This window comes from Bombus impatiens, unplaced genomic scaffold, assembly GCF_000188095.3.
Source record: "Bombus impatiens unplaced genomic scaffold, BIMP_2.2 scf_0481, whole genome shotgun sequence".
NCBI lineage: Eukaryota > Metazoa > Arthropoda > Insecta > Hymenoptera > Apidae > Bombus > Bombus impatiens.
The window spans coordinates 81,369-98,430 of NT_176900.1; the positions used below are offsets into that span (position 1 = coordinate 81,369).

General features: G+C 44.3%; 1 protein-coding gene and 1 long non-coding RNA gene across 7 annotated transcripts in view; both read left to right on the plus strand.

The window, feature by feature from the left end:
- LOC100743192 (protein tincar) overlaps positions 1–17,062 on the plus strand; it is a 35,131-nt gene that overhangs the window by 11,142 nt on the left and 6,927 nt on the right. For 5 of the 6 annotated variants that reach the window (XM_024368817.2, XM_024368820.2, XM_012387696.3 and 2 more), the window contains exons 2-7: positions 11,650–11,770; positions 13,664–13,768; positions 13,937–14,213; positions 14,755–14,979; positions 15,121–15,252; positions 16,476–17,061. In XM_024368817.2, the coding sequence (XP_024224585.1) occupies positions 13,943–14,213; positions 14,755–14,979; positions 15,121–15,252; positions 16,476–17,061 (1,214 nt within the window). In that variant the 5' untranslated portion in view covers positions 11,650–11,770; positions 13,664–13,768; positions 13,937–13,942. The remainder of the gene's footprint in view (positions 1–11,649; positions 11,771–13,663; positions 13,769–13,936; positions 14,214–14,754; positions 14,980–15,120; positions 15,253–16,475; position 17,062) is intronic. The other variant, XM_012387693.3, reaches the window with a different exon arrangement.
- Positions 7,055–17,062, plus strand: part of LOC117151855 — a 21,771-nt gene continuing 11,763 nt past the window's right edge. Inside the window, exons 1-2 of the long non-coding RNA XR_004461999.1 lie at positions 7,055–7,066; positions 13,161–13,165. This is a non-coding gene — a long non-coding RNA (uncharacterized LOC117151855). The remainder of the gene's footprint in view (positions 7,067–13,160; positions 13,166–17,062) is intronic.

The window sequence follows — 17,062 nt, forward strand, 5'->3', positions numbered from 1 at the left end:
TTTTTTTTTTTTTTTTTTTAAGAGCGCGTTACAAATTAGATCAAAGTTAGATTTGTATGCAGCTAGAAAAAGTCAATAGCCTTGAATCGAGATTAAATGGAAAACTAAATGTAAAGAACAAGACGAAATTTCCACGAATCTACGAGCTTTTAAAACGAAAGTAGCTACGTCCGTGCGATTAGAAATTACAATGTCGGTTCGACAAAGTGTAACTTCGATCACGAGTTTGTCTTTGGTTGGCGTAACAGCCGCCGTAAGCACTACCGATTTTCACGAGTACACATCGTACATGGATCCATTTACTTGCGCCGTTCACGCTCGACTTGTTCGCAACTCGATACTCCCGTATTTAATATCACCCTACGAGCGTGACACAACACCCACTCCTGTACCAAGTGACTCGTTACTATCGTTTAACCCTGCAATGCTCGCTCGAAACATCCGGTTAAAGGTATCGACCGTTGACCGGCTGTCCCCGAACGAAATTTTTCCAAACCATCGCTTTATCGTGTTGCTTCGACGACGATATATTTCGATTTACCGAATTCTTTGTATCAAAATTATATTTTCGGATAGAATCATTCGCTATAGCGTACGGTTATTTTTATTAAAATAAAACTGCACCAAGTTTCACCGCCAAGTTACCGTATTTTATAGCAATAAAAGCAAAATAAAGTGCTTGTAACATATTGGCATAACGCGAAATGATCTTGGTCGATTTCCTCGGTTGGAGTTGGAAAGGGACTTGACGCGTTTGTTATACCAAGTAAATACATAAATAATTATGTAAATAATAACGAACAATCTCTAGTTTGAGGTTTGGACATCGTACTGATATAATATTTGTTTTCTTATGTCAGCGAATATTCCTGTAATATAATGCATCTCTAATCTGTTAAATAAATATTGTTGAAGTGATTTCTCACTTTTAGGAAAACTCGATATCTGCTCTAGTGTTTAGTTTTCTCAGTCCTCGAAGCCATTAAGTATTGTTTGGCGCTAAATCAATTTGAAGGGCCTCTCAGCCTCGTAGCCTTTTTAGGAACATGCCTTGCACAGATGGTACAACGGGCTATAGACAGGCCAGTTTTCGTAATTATATAAATAACCCATAGACCCATGGTTTCGGAGCTCTGTTGCAATGTAACGCTGCCAGTACTTATACTTATTTAAATATATTTCTATTACACATTCATCCAAGCGTTCCTCTGTCGTATAACATCAATGACTGTTATTTAACGAAAATAATGCTTTTACAGAAGGTACAAAGACCATCGCGATCGTTGGTGCCTCTGCGGAGATACGGTCGACCCAGTGGCTTTTTAGTATCAGAAATTAACCATCGACGTCTTTGTTTCTCTATACGATAATATCGCGTCGGAATTTACCGAACCTATGTGCACGGTATCAAGCTGTCGCCATGTACACAAGTAACTATGTACTTGTTCGGTTTACCTAATGAGATTTAACAGTATCCAATTATCTAAAGTGCTTTTCCGATGGTCGCTTCAGTTCCTATCAATCAAATTTCCCTTCGGCTAGCGGCCGTGCCGGTTCGGTTTCCAGCCTCTGCGTATTTTATTTCGCGAATTAATTTACCGCCTGTGTGTATATATGTGTCGTATAAAACAGCACGGACGATCTTTTATGGGAACATTAAAATTTCGCGAAATATACTCTCTTTGCGCGTTTAACAGCCACGTCAAAGCCAACGATAATGGTAGTGTGTTAAAAATCGTTTGCCCCGTAACGTGAAAATTGAAAACGCGACCGACCGCCGCATCGATTTTTTCGTTCGCCGAATCTTCTTTAATCGCGTGAATCGCGTTCAATGGAAATTTTTTGACGGATTACTAAAAAGTAACGCGACATTCGCGGTAAAGAGTTTTCCATATTCTAATTTTTTCTCCTTTCTTTCATACGATTTAACGAAAAGGATATGTCGAGATACTTCTTCCTGCGTATCTCTATAACGACAGCAACGATTGCTGCGTCTCGTGGATTCACGATATACGATATACGTCGAGACCCCGGTTATATCTTGCAGCTGTTGTTTATCCCTTAGCTTGCAATTATAAGGGGCGATAAGAATAATATCCTATTTCCTTTCACCTTTGCCGTACTACCATCTTTTTATTTTAAACCTTTTCTTAACGATGTGAACCATAACGAGCCGATCGTTGAATCGGATAACGATAACGGAAAATCGCGAAAATTACCGCACTCCGAATACAAATTTGTAGATACGACCGGAAACATTGATCGTCTAATATTTTCTTCTTTTCCGTATCACGATCTGTTTGGTTTATCATTCTATCCGGATTACAAACTACTAGTGTCCGTTCCCTTCGTTCCTCCGTGGTTTTCCTTTCGGTCGACGCCAATATTTCCTACGACTTTTCAGTTCCAGCGACACACACGTACATATAGGAAAGATAGAGCTTATATGCAGCTTTTCTTGTTTGGTCGGACTGTAGAAAACGGAAGGCAATCACTTGGGATTTTATCCGAGATTACTATGAACGCGAGAAAGGGACGATCGCTTGAAAACGTCGAAAAGAAGGGGCCGAGCGAAAGAAAAAGTAAAAAGAAACGCGTTTTTCGTAGCTGGAGAAACTATTCAATTACACGGGATAAAATTCAAGATACTTTGTATATAAACGCGCGGTCGAAAACGTTCGCTCGGTTTTGTTCCTTCGTTTGCCGATGCGTAGGTTGGTTCGTGTAGTTTTGTGTTTTTTTATCTATATCCGTTACGTCCCATTCTATCGTTATACGGAAGTATACTACAGGGAAGAAGGAAACGATAAGAAAATAGCGAATAGGGTAGAGTATGGCGGGTGACGTGATAAAACATCGTAAGATAACGGTTCATGGAGAAAGCTTCGACCAAAGGGTGGAAGACAAAGGAAACAGATGGTGAAAATTAGAGCCGCGCGGTACGCAAACTTTGTTTTCTTTAGTCGAATTCGATGGACACGAAAGCAACGCGCCGTAACCAAATATAACATCCCCCTGACGGGATTCACAGGCGCGTCAAGTTTCGTAAAGCCTGCGCTAATCGTATTTGGGAGCTGTTGAACACGCCCGGAAACCAAGTTATACGGGAACGAAGCAACGAGTGTTTCGCGCTGCTTCGAATTCTATACATTCGTACTTATGCACGTGCTCTCGTTTAATCACAGACACGGTCAAGGCGAGAAAACGTGCGCGCCCTCGCATCACGTCGCTCGTTAATCCTCCTAATTGAACTCGACGTTTCATTTCGTTCGATTCCTTTTACTTTTAGCATAGGAGAATCGCAGAGGAAAAATACGACAAGTACAGTTTCCTTCATCTTCTGGCTTTCATGATTATTTTGTGGTAGTTCAAAGGTAGTATTTTAATGTGATTCACGCTAACGATAAGGATAACGATAACGATGACGTGATGTTTCGTGCGCGTAGAAAAAGAAAATGGAGAGAACTCCATTGTGCCAATACTTTCTGTGGCCGTAGCACGGACAGCTTTTGAATTTAACCCATTGAATTTAATTTACGAGTCACTGGCGATAAAATGTCGCACGTCCCTCGAACCGTCGAGGTTTAATTTTTCTCGGTTTCGGTCGACCGAAAGAGGCGATAAGAAAAACGCCAGAGAGCACTCGATATATCGCAAGCATCGCTTGTTCAAACGTTTAAATAGCTATTCGCACTTTCGATAGGCGATGCTAATTCTCGTAACCCTCGCATTTCCATGGCGTTTCGATAATTCTCCCCTTTCGGTAGGCGACCGTCTTTTGCGGAAACGGCTCGACGAATGGATGAAACCGATCGAATCCGATCCCTTCGCCACAAAACTAATTACGTTCGTAAAGCCATTAATATTCCCGGGGCATATTAATCCACAAAGGAAGTCACGATCAGGTTGGATGTCCGATCTAATCCGTCGAAGAGCGACGAACCTTGTTTGTCGTGGCTACTCGATCGATCGGAATTACGCGAGGCAATCGTAACAACGAACGTGTATTACATTCTGTCGAACAGATATGGCAAACGGATATCGTAAAAATAGCAGTCAGGGATGTTGATATTCGCGCCAACTTCGTTGCAGTTGTTCGCCGGAGAGCTGTTCCGTTCGAAAATATTTATAAAAAGGTCTGGCATGTATCTGTCGGGCCAGTCATAACATCCGCGAGATTAAACGATATTCGTACGAAATTCTATTTCCCAGTTCCTCCAATTTCAAATTTATGACTCCGTGAGTCGAATACGTCTGCTCCGCCTGCTGCAACGGAGCACGTATACGCGCTGCCCTATCGCTTACCTTTCAAATTATTCTGACTGGCAACCCCCTACCAAGCCACGGAGAAATTCACGATAATTGCCGCGTCACAGTCGATCGTAAGCTAAGCAAGACTGTCAGGAAGACTGACATCGACTGCGTACCTACTTTCGTTATCGAATAACATCGATGCTCTCGTCACCATTGCAGTCTCTGTTGCGTCTCTATATTACTCCAAACTACATTATGTCGGATATCTATCGTACTCTGCAACCGTTGTCGATATTCTACAACCGTAAGCCCATGCTGTCTTAGCACGTTCGCGAATAGTCTCGCGAAGCATCTCGTCGATCTTGGGACGTTTATTTAGTCGTTCGATAAGCTCCAGATTATATTTCGCAAAGTAGATCCGCTCTTAACGCAATATTCGTGCATCGTTTATACTTATATTGTGTGTTTATCGATATCACTATAGTAGCAGCATTTTTCTTTTTTGTTTTTTAGATAACAGTTATTATTTTTACCTTATCTCGCGTGTACGCTTCGTAAAGTAAGAAAAATTTATTTCGAGCAATACAAATGTGTACATTAGTTACATCTCTGTATCACCTTCTTATACGCATACGTCGTTACGATCGATCGTTAATCGCGCAATGCTCGCGTGAGAATGGACCTTGCCGAAATTCTCGGTGAAAATGAGGGGTTTAGATCCCAATGTTTAGCAGTGTGTGTGCGGCATCGGATATTGATTGAATGGGATGCCATGGGAGGTGTGCGGCAAGAAGGAATAAAACGTTGGAGGGAGAGAAGGAGAGCCGGTGACTGTCAGAAGGGAGAGCGACAAAAGGGACGAAGGATGGATGATACTTTGCTCGTTAGTCGCTAATCATCGTCATTTCCGTTCAAAAATCAAAAGCTCGTGCTAAACAATCTTTTAAAAATCGAAGAACAACGTGAAACAATTTTTGTCGATTACATTTCCTTCTTATCTCACGATCGACTAACTCGATTTTTTTCAATCCGTACTATTTCTGGCTAGAAACAGAGTATAACGTCGCTTAAGCTTTCTCGATATCGTAATTTCGATGAGAAACCAAGAAAAGAGACGATGAAAGAATCGTAATGATCCAGCGATCGGTGATTTGCTCGATCAATCGATTCGTTTTCTCTGGTTAACAAGTTAAAGATACGTACTTGCGGTGTACGTCAAACCGACGTCGACGAACTTGAAAATTCGTACGACAAGCTTTCGCTGTAACAGCATCCTAAGGCAATTTCGCTTGTCCCGTGGTGATAGGGGCGGTTGGTTGAAACGTCGAATCGAGGGTGAATCTCGAGGGTGAGTCATCGGTGGAACCCCGCGGAAAACTGGGAAACTTTCTTCTTTCGGAATGTCTTGAGGGGCAAAGGAAGAGAGCGATGAGTCATCGAGACGAACCGGATCGCGTCGATTCGATTTGTCATGACAAAGCGTTCCGCCCATTCGGATGTAACAGGGTGAGGCTAGGTTCGAGAAAGAGGGCGATGCAATTATTACTCGGTCTTGTATGTTAGTTCAGAAAGAAAATTTCGATGTTCGTTGGTACTCGTTTTCTCGAATCGAAGGCTCCGATTTCATCCGGTTTCGCATGGAGCCAAGGAGAAAAAGAATCGCGGTCCTCCGAGCTCCGGTCGACCTCGTTCTATCGATTTACCGGGGAAAGCCGAGCAGAAGCGACGCGAAGAAACATTCCGGGCAGCTGCGTTTCCCGTACCGTTGCGGAAGCACCTGCACCCAACGATTTTAGCCCGTTTATCGTTTCGTCTTCGGAACTAGAGCCGATGCTAAAAATCTCTCCTCCAAGCATTCGTTGCGCGTACACCGGAAGTCGAGTGCGTACACTCCCGTTCATAAATTATTACGCCGCTCCACCTACGATCGGTCGCTCCAGATTTCGACGAACCTTTGCTTTTTTAGGTCGATCGATCGATGTTTTGGATTCCGTAAGATAACGATCGAGAATGTACGACAAAAGTTGGCGGAAACCAATTGGAAAAACTGTAAAATAGTCGCAGAAGCCGGCTCCACCATGTTCCAGTCTATATTTCATTGAAGAAATATGAATTCGATGGACGATTCCGATTGATACCGAGTCTGAGAAGTTTGACCAAAAATGAAACTCGATTACGCGTACAATCGGTAATATCGTCATATCGTAGCATCGAATATATTAATTTCTTTACGGTTTATCGTTTCAAACGACGTAGTAACGCCGAGAAAAAGATATAATAACTTTGTACGAATTTCTCAAAAGTATCTCTTCTTTAGTCTCTAAGGTACTTATGAATGGGGTTGTACGTACCAAAACCACGAACGTAATTTCAACATCGATTCCGTTGAACCTTCCGATCTAGAAATAGCTCTGCTTGTAAAACGCACTCGCTTTTCGTTCACAGATCCTCCTCTGTTGTTATTCGTTTATCGTTCTATACCTCGTCGGATCAAACAGCTGCAAATTTAGAAAAACGTCGAATACGTCTCCTTTCTTTTTTGTAGCTCGGTTCTCGTACTATTTATCGTCGGTATGCCTCTCGAACGTTCGCTGTGATTGATCTCGGAAAATCAATCGCCGATGGATACGCGCGTACAAAGAAAATTCATCTCGGCTGCGTATGAAACGCGTTGTTACGAGGGCGTAGATGAACGCGTATTATGGCTATATCGACAGAGAGTAACGAATGACACGCAGGAAATCAAGTTTTTCGAAGCCGCGAGACAAGGATGGCAACATTTACGCTAGGCACGAAGCATTGAAACGTAGACGTTTCGATAGAAAATCGATTTCCGGTTGAGGTTCGTGCGGATCGCGCCAGCAACACGCTCGCTTCGTCCTGTTCGTTGTTTCTTTGTTGCGACCGAGCATCGATCGGTGCCGCAATCGAACGTGCTTTAGAAATTTCCGCGTAAAGTAAACTCGTGACCAACTTGCAACTCCATACTCCGTACTCCGTACTCCGTACTCCATACTCCATACTCGTCTACAGGAAGGATTTCGTATTCGAGGAAGCGCCGTCGCGTTGTCGTTGTCGTTGTCGTTGTCGTTGTCGTTGTCGTTGTCGTCGTCGTTGTCGTTGTCGTTGTCGTTGTCGTTGTCGTTGTCGTTGTCGTTGTCGTTGTCGTTGTCGTTGTCGTTGTCGTTGTCGTTGTCGTTGTCGTTGTCGTTGTCGTTGTCGTTGTCGTTGTCGTTGTCGTTGTCGTTGTCGTTGTCGTTGTCGTTGTCGTTGTCGTTGTCGTTGTCGTTGTCGTTGTCGTTGTCGTTGTCGTTGTCGTTGTCGTTGTCGTTGTCGTTGTCGTTGTCGTTGTCGTTGTCGTTGTCGTTGTCGTTGTCGTTGTCGTTGTCGTTGTCGTTGTCGTTGTCGTTGTCGTTGTCGTTGTCGTTGTCGTTGTCGTTGTCGTTGTCGTTGTCGTTGTCGTTGTCGTTGTCGTTGTCGTTGTCGTTGTCGTTGTCGTTGTCGTTGTCGTTGTCGTTGTCGTTGTCGTTGTCGTTGTCGTTGTCGTTGTCGTTGTCGTTGTCGTTGTCGTTGTCGTTGTCGTTGTCGTTGTCGTTGTCGTTGTCGTTGTCGTTGTCGTTGTCGTTGTCGTTGTCGTTGTCGTTGTCGTTGTCGTTGTCGTTGTCGTTGTCGTTGTCGTTGTCGTTGTCGTTGTCGTTGTCGTTGTCGTTGTCGTTGTCGTTGTCGTTGTCGTTGTCGTTGTCGTTGTCGTTGTCGTTGTCGTTGTCGTTGTCGTTGTGTTCTCCACGACGAACAACGTCGTTGTCGGCTATGGAGTCAGCGAACGTGACGCCGTTTCCCTGTTATTCGCTTCGCTGCGTTAAATTCGAAGTGCATGCTTAATTTAAGACACCGGAGAGAGAATGTGGGAATATCGACGTTCTTCGAAGAAAAACATACGGTGCCAGCCGCTTTCTTCTATTTCTGAACGCATCTTTCGAAATTCGCTTTTAGATCGGATTTCATTTCGCCGATATTTTACCGTCATCTGTTTTCAAAGTAATTACGACAACGAACAAAATATCGTTATCGCGTTACGAATATTTATGGACATTCGTATTTTTACCAATATAATTAAACGCCTGGAACTTAGATAGGAAATTGTTTTATTCGTTAGATATCGCAAAGGATACTACACTTTGCATACCTAATACGTTTTTCCACGTTATATAGCTCCGTAGTTTCTGGCTATTTACTTATTTATTTCAATTTCTCGTAAACGTATAAAAATCTGCAGCCTAATTATGTAAGAGTAACGGAGAACAATACGGGAAAAAACGTTATAGCCAGCCTAGGACTATTCCATTCAACGTCCGAGCTTTTTGTATGAAATCGATGAAATAGTGGCGAGAGAGGAACCGTAGATTTCCGATAACGATCGTGGCTGCTTCGTACGATAATAGACGCGTCGACGATTACGATTACGATGCATCGTCGACCTCGGCTTTTCTCAGCCGTCTCGTGAATCCAACCCAGCATCGTAATTCGGCAGGAATTTACGGTCGCGCGAGCGTCTATAGCCTATAGTTTATATCGTGCCATGCGTATCCAGCTATTTCGGTGCTGTTTCAAATAAAACGAAAGCAAAAACGGAGCTGCATATGGAAATTGCCGGTGTACACGATGCGTAACCAGAGATATCACCCTTCGTACGTAAATAGCCAAGTTACTACCAACTATCGTAGTATATTTCGTACTTGACCTTTTTGAAAGGTCTGACGTGCACGACAGGGTGAAACGCACGCGAAATACCTGTATCGAGTTTTGTTTTTTACACTTCGTTTCGTACCTTCAGCGGTGAATATGTTTGGCGATTAAATCGAACGTGAAGGTGAAAAAAAATCGATCGTCGATCGCGATTTCGTGCTTTCCACTTTCCAACAAGCGTCCTCTGTCTACGTATAGGTCGTCGAAAGATCGCGTTCGTGTTCGACGACGATGACTCGAAAGAGTACGTTACGAAGCTCGCGCAGATAACGAGATAAAAAAGAGAAAGAAATACCGTTCGTTCGATATGAATGGGTTAATTTGGACGCTAGATCTACGTTCGCGAAAGTCAGCGGAGTCTCTTTTTAGTGTTCGTGAAAAACCACCGAGAGAAATCGTGATTTGAATATAGGGCGAAATTTTACAGAGAGCAAATGTTCCCTGGCAAAGATCCAACACGATTTTCGCTGAAATATTACCATCTTCGACTCGTCGCGCGTTTCTTCTAATCCTCTCATTTTATCGCTTTCTCTCTCTTTCTCTCTCTTGAGAGGCAGACAGAAAGAGAACTATAGAAGAGCATCGTGAACACGAGCAAAGACGAGAACGCAAACTGGTAATAGAGAAAACGAATGCAAACACAAGCAGAAATACGAACGGTTCAGGGGATGTTGAAACGCGAGATCGGTTGACGTCGATAATTGAGGTGTCGATGCCTCTGACTGGTGCAAGCGCACGCTGTAGGCAACAGTGGTGAGCTAGCCATTGGCAGCCTGCCAGCTACTCTTCCTGCCATCGATGCCTTCGGTGTTGACCGACAAACAAAAGGGACCTCGATGCATTGTCCTCGACGAGACCGAATGCAGGTCGAGGATTCATCCAACGACCGGCTCTCCCGTTCTCGGCTGATATTGCATTCCGTAAAGGACGATCGGCGTGCTTGTCGCCGTTCGTCCCAATACCTTGCTGCCTCGTAACGAACTTTCCTCTCCTTGTCTTCGCATCGCGCGTGTTCACGCGCGATAATTTCAGCGAAAAGGAAGTATCTTTTCCGAATCCTGCCTAGATATAATCGAGAATGAGATTTGCGTTAGCTTTAAACCAGCTTCTCTTAGAGACCGAACTCGTCCGATCCTGGCAAACGATCGCCAGTCTCCCGATATCTCTGACAAAACGTGCACGGCGTCGCGTTGATTAAAAATGAATGAAGTCATTCGTATCCCCGACGTCGAGGGCAGGTCGGGCAGACGGAGGATAGGCCGAGTAGAATTGGTAGGAAGAGCGGAGACCGATCGAAAGGCAGTTGATTGACGGGAGCATGAAACGGCAATCGCGGGCTAATGCCCTGCGAACACAGAGAACGGACCTTTCTCGCACGTTCTTCGCTATCTCGTCCTTCGCCTATCGTTAACCTTAGTTTCGCTTCGATATTGTTTACGACTGGTCGACCGACCACGAAAAGAAACTCGACTAATTTGAATCGCAAAACAAGACGAGTCACGAGTTCAGAAATCAAGACGAGCGGCAGAACGGACGAGGTCGAATCGGTTGCCAGGCGATATGCGGAATATATAGGATTAATAGGGTGTTCCGGCTGTCCTCGCCGACACAGCCACGTAAGTAGCTGTCTCGGAATGTCGGAGACGTTCCGGAAACGGAAATAACGAGCTACAGCACGATGTAACGTTGGAACACGCGAGAACATGCTCGCCACGAGATAAACGACCTCTTCACATTGCTAACCGATGCAAATTAATTAAGAGAAACCACCCCTTGCTTGTTGACGGTGCTGCTAAAATATGTAGCGGAGAGAGTCGTGTCTGCCAACTACCTTACTGTCCGGAATTCCTCCAACGAGCAATATAATCCGCGCGATAGCTTAAACTTAAGACTCGTGCAAATTCTCAATCCAGGTAGTGTTCGTTCTTTCGATATCTGCGAACGTCTGTGCGATTCCGTATTTTCCTCAATAGCTAATACCATATTCGTATGCAAGATCGTAAATCATTACATCGAGTATCCAGAGGTTCTTGAGCTCGTTAAGTTGCTCCATGTGCAACTCTCCTTTCAGGAGATTCTTAATTTTCTACGCATCTCCATGCGGATGCAATTACGCTTCCAGCAGTTGCATTAATCGCACTTGCTAATTTATTTGGCCGTCGATTAGACTTCCGTTGCGAATCGTTTCCTGTTCTTAAGAAAAATGTTGGAAATGCAGTGTGTAATTCACTGATACTTTCGCCCCATTTACGATCCGTTGTTATTGACAATCGCAATTATTTGTTCATTTTATATTATCGTATTCTTCTTTTCTATCAAAACGTGCTATCCATACGTAAATAATAATAGTAGTAACAATAATAATAATAATAATAAGCAGAAATTTGTTCCTCGCAAAATATCATAATGGATAGAATTGGATACAAGAAACGTGACGAATATAACTATTTTCGAATAACGGTAGCTACAGATTGGATCAAATTCGTCTATTCATATACTCTCGAAATTCAGCGAGGCAGAATAATCGATCGACGAATCGCTTTGTACAACAGGGAAAACGACAATGGCTAATCGATTCGCGAGCGTGGCTGCAATCCATTCGTACGTTCGTTTATAGAAACTTGAAAGAACCTTTGGTTTCCATTTCAGATCCGCATAGCGTTCGAAGCGCAACTCGTCGCTTAACTCGTCGCTTGACTCGACGAGCAGCACGACGGCGACGACGACGGTGACGGCGACAGCGACGACGGCGGTTCTTCTCCTCCGTTCGGTGAGTAGATCGATCGTTTTGACAGTTTACGTATGCACAGCATCTCGCGAAAGTATTTCAACGCCGAGATACGACATCGGAAAAATATTTGAACAGCCAATTCCCGTTATATCGACGAATCTCTATGTTCAGCGTGGTCATCCCTCGACGCTTATCGTACGTTCAGGATGGTCGTTCGTGCTGTATATTAATTCTTTACACGGTGCACGAACGGTCGTCGTTTCTTGCTCGGAAACGATCGTCGAGAAACACAATCACTTTCTGCCAGTAGCCGCGCCAAATGGTACCGAAGAGCTGTAGTCGCGAAAATTTTGACAAACAGCCAGAATTCGTTTTGTTCGTCCTTCTCCCTGGAGGAAAGTCCATCTACGTGTTACACGGTTTTTCATTCTCGCTACACCGTGACCGAACGTTCGTTCGATTTTCCATTGCACTCACGACCATTCGTCTTGTCCAACTTCACCGGCGGACCATCGGTCCACGTTCCGTTCTTCCGTACCTGTTTTTCCCTCAGGGGAAACTTCTCTCACTTAATTAGAGGAAACACGTTAGTTGCCAATTTGTCGGAATTGGAGAAACAAAAATTTCGAAGGAAGGAAACGACGATGAAGCAACTGGAATGACAAAACGCAGGGGGAGAAATAGAGAAAGGAATCTTATCGTAGGAAGAAACGCGCTATCGATCATCGAAATTTCCAATTCCAGCTTGTTCGAATATCGTTCGCGACAAGTGGGTCAACCCTAGCGAGATTACGGTACGATCGTGCTTCTACGATAATAGATTCTCCCTTTCTGTCTTTGTTTCTCCTTCGACCTCGTATCAAACGGAAAATGAAAAGACTCGTTTCTTTTTGTTACGACACCGAGCCCCTTCAGAGTCCGTCTCCACGGTATCGCTTCCTTCTTTTGAATACCGTGGCAAAGCAAAAGATCAGGAGCAATATCCGACTAAAAAAGAATTTCTCTGCAAAGTAATCATCTCGGAAAAACGGCTTCTTTCGTCAAAGAAACGAAAAGAAACGACTTTACGAAGCTGAGCGTGCAAGAAAAGGGCCGATAGGGAGAGAAAAGAGGGAAAGAGAGAGGCAGATGTGGTCGTAAGAGCACTAGAATTACCACGCTACGCTGGCCCTCCTCTGTTTCGACCCTTTTGTACGACTCGCTACCGCGATTGTCGGTAAGCATTAAGCCGCTCGATCATTTTTCTTCTTCCCGCGCTTCGTCATTGTCGGTTTCACGATTGGGGAAGCATCGAGTTGTTCGCGGATAGACACGATGCGTAATTTTCTCCGCAACTTTTCGAACAATGCTCACACCCTACGCGTCGGTTTCCCCTTTCTCGTCTATTCTACGTTCAAACGATACCGTTTACGCGCAATGCGCGTTTAAGTCTTCGTCTCGGTCTTTGTACTTCTGCTACCCACCTTCCATCAAGAAGTATCCGATATCTTCTTAAACTGACTTTTTAATCGTTTCGAACGTTCTCCGATTCTTATCGAATTCTCGTTGAATTCTCGTCGATCGAGAAAGAAACAAATATGAAAATTTAGTCGCGTCACAGCAATGGCATATTGGTATTCTTTGGACACATCCTTTTGCCACTTGCGTAGCTTGAACGGAAGATCACGATGCTAGGTACAAACGAATCAACAGGCTTTGCATATACGTTGACGGGCAACAACTTTTGTGCGTGTGCCTCGTAGTATACTTAGGTGTATAACGCAAGTAGATAAGTCCGGTCAGTTTCACGGTTCGATCACTGCAGCGTCCGTGCGTCCTCGTTTTCTATCGTACGCGATGCGTTCTGATAAGTCGCGTACAAGACGACAATTCGCTTGATTTATTTCACGCTGTTGGACTATCCGATAATTCGATTTTCTTTTTACGTTTCAGGCGGCGCTGTCACCTCCGAAAATGCCACAGCTCCGCATCGATTGTTCCAAACTAACTCCTTCGAATCATTAAGACGCCTACACTAGAAACATAGCAGAATACTCGGTAAATATTTCAAACCGGATCGATGTTCGACTTCACGCCCACTTCGGGAAAGTTCGATTCCCGAATCTGAAAGCGAAAAATTGCAAAATTATACGCGTGCAATTTTTCACGCGCGATATCTCGCCCTCGAAAGTTCTACGACGAACGAACGAAACGTCTCTCTTTCAGAACAAGATGTCAATGACGGGAAGCTTAATGGGTTACGAAAATAATAACGAGGTAAATCAAGCAAAGTGCAAAAAGCCATTAAAACCGCTCCCGATAGTGTCCAGCGTAAACTCCAGCGGTATCACGACTACCAACAAAGCGAAAAAGCCACGAAGGTCTACTAGACGAAACTCTTGTATACGAGGTCACGTGAATAGTTTGTGGTCCGTCTGGTACGGCGTTTTGGCGGTCGCTTTTCAAGCTTACATCGGCTTGAGATACGCAAAAAGGTTTGCCGGTAAGTGAAATCGTCGTTTTTCGGATTGAAAGAGGAAACTTGGCTTTCCATGAAATTCACGGAAGAAACGCGGTACGTAGTGCGGTAACGTACAGTGATTCGCGAAAATATTTCAACGCTTATGGAAATCTTTTGTACACGTGCAAAATTTCAAGTTGGCGTTGACGGATTTTTTAAATTATTACGCTGTATGAAACACGATCCAAGCTTTGGTATATTTTAACGCGAAATTTCTGTTCCGTTTCGAACTTTACCAATACGATCACGACAGCCGTGTCCAGTTACAATATCGATTAAGTTCCAAATAGTTTGCTGTAACGCGAGTAACATATTCACGAAAGTTTCTCGTCATAATGTTCAAATATAGTAGAACTTTGATTATCGGAATTAATCACGACACGTACTGTTCGGACGATCAAATAACTTTATTTTATTTTCGAACGAGAGAAACGAGTATCATCTCTAAATTTTCTAACTCTGCTACACTTTCGCGAGACACTGTATACCTTCGACGTGACAGGTTGGTTGGTTATATTTGCAGCATATTTATCGTTACCTTGGCCGGCGGACGCTCCACCGCCCAAGGTGGAGTTATACGCGTGTCTGGTGCTAGCCGGAGCCGGGGTTGTCCTACTGCCGGTTCTGCTTGGCGCGGCCTTCCTGAAGCTAGGCAACCTGGCGAACGATGGAGTGAAGCTCGGTCGTCATTTGAGCGCCTGTTCACGCGACCCGCCTTCATCCTTGCTTACCAACAATCCTGACCACAGTGAGTATACGTGCCATGTATTTTTCATCCCGGTTTACGTCCTCTCCTCCGTCAAACGTCCAAGCTGAGATGTTTCGCTCGACAAAGCGTAGAAAGCAGAATCATTTGTAGCTACACAATTCCCGTGCTGTCGATTCGCAGGTTTGGCGAATAATTTATGGCGACACGGAGGTCCCACGGCTGCTTTCGTACACCTTTGCACAGCCATGTGCTTCCTGCTGCCCTCGCTGCTCATGGAGGCTAGATTGATACACGCTGGATTTCTGCCAAAAGGTAACGACCGACACCTATCGCTGTTTCTCTTCGTGTTCCGCAATTACGGTGACGCGTGTTTCGAATGGTTTCGCTTTTCATTAGCAACGTGATTAATTTTTGCGGACAGTTATACGATTCGAACGATATTTCAGGATAACCATGATAACGCGTTGTCTCTCCTGTTTCACGTGGAAGAAGGCAACGATACTTTTCATATCATTTTTTTCGAACACTCGTTTCTTCCTGGTTGAATATGCTCCACTACCTTGCAGTTCGAGTAATCTAAGGGAAACTAATTAAAAATCTATCCGAAGCTACACTAGCTTCACGCGTATCTTCGTTTAGGCTGATCTCATCGGTAATTGTTTAACTTCTGTGCGTCTTTCAGCTTAAAGCTATCACTCGCGTGTGCCTTGGTTTTCATTGATTTGAAACATTTCAATCGAGTCGATGACGATCAATGAATCGCGCTTCGGATTCAGATCGCTATCGTTATGGGGTAAAACGATTCGCGCATGGAGAAAGGGGCGTTTGGAATGTAACGGGGCAACTTCGTCCTGACTACGTTCTGGTTCGTGTATTGATCGGCCAGGTGTGTGCACACAGCTAGCTACAGGATTTCTCGTTCCTCGAATCCTTCCACCTTGGGCCACTTAACCAAGGAAAGAAAAAATATAGCATTTTTTTTGGAACGAATCAATTCTCAACCCTTGTACACGGTATTCTTCGACCTTGTTAAAAAACCGTCTTATTCTCGATGATTTCATACTCCGAGATATTCGAATTCCTCTCTTCTTTTTCTGGCGCTATCGTAATGCCGGCTACGGGATCTATTCACGCGATCCGTGATCAAAAACACGAAACCACAGGGCGGAACTGGCTAATGATTAACACGAAATTATCAGATTGCGCGCATGTATGTACCTTTACGTACGTAATTGAAGAAATAAAATCTAGGCGGGGATTTCTTTGGTTTCGCGAGACAGATAGTATTTCGAGGAACGGATTAACAACACGTGTAGTTGCCTGGATGCATCGTACACGCCATCTCTCAATTTTTGTCTATCGTTTATTATAATTTTACGACTCGCGTAGAGCATTCGCGCGTTCGATCAACGTCCACCAAACTCGTGAACTATAACCGAAGCGATTCGTTGCAGAGATTGCGAAATGGAGCGCAATGCGGATACCAGCTCGATTAATCCTATTTAATCGATAACCCGATGCTTCCTATTTTCCAGAAACAATATGGCGTACGGACCTCGATTGGCTAGTGACTCACCGGGATCGTCTGGTTGTATCCAGTTTCATGAATCCAAACGTGAATCTCAGCATCCTAACGGGCTTCATAACTCCTCAGCCTTTCGTCACCTTAGCACCGGACGAAGAATCCGACAATATAGCCAACGACATCGTCACGACGAAATTGGAATTGACCGACGTTATTAATAAATCAACGGCAATGGAATTTCGACCACGCGACCGCACGAACGAACATCTTGGTCAGTTTCGTACACCAGCGAGTACCAATCTACCCGTACCCAATGCAAGAGTTTCAAGCGTTAGCACTACTTTGCCTACCAACAAGATTACGATGCCCATGACGCAAAAAATTATTAACGACACGACGAAAACACCGTCCATAGTCAATGGGGCGTCGAAATTAAATTCCACGAGACTGACATCCGCAGCTTCTCCGATTACAACAACAGCAACGACCAGTACAAATATGGCTGCAACAACTACGGCAACGATAACAACGACAACGACAGCGACGACAACGACGAGAGGCGTTAAAGCGCCTGCAAGCTCAGACGAGGCGGCAGCG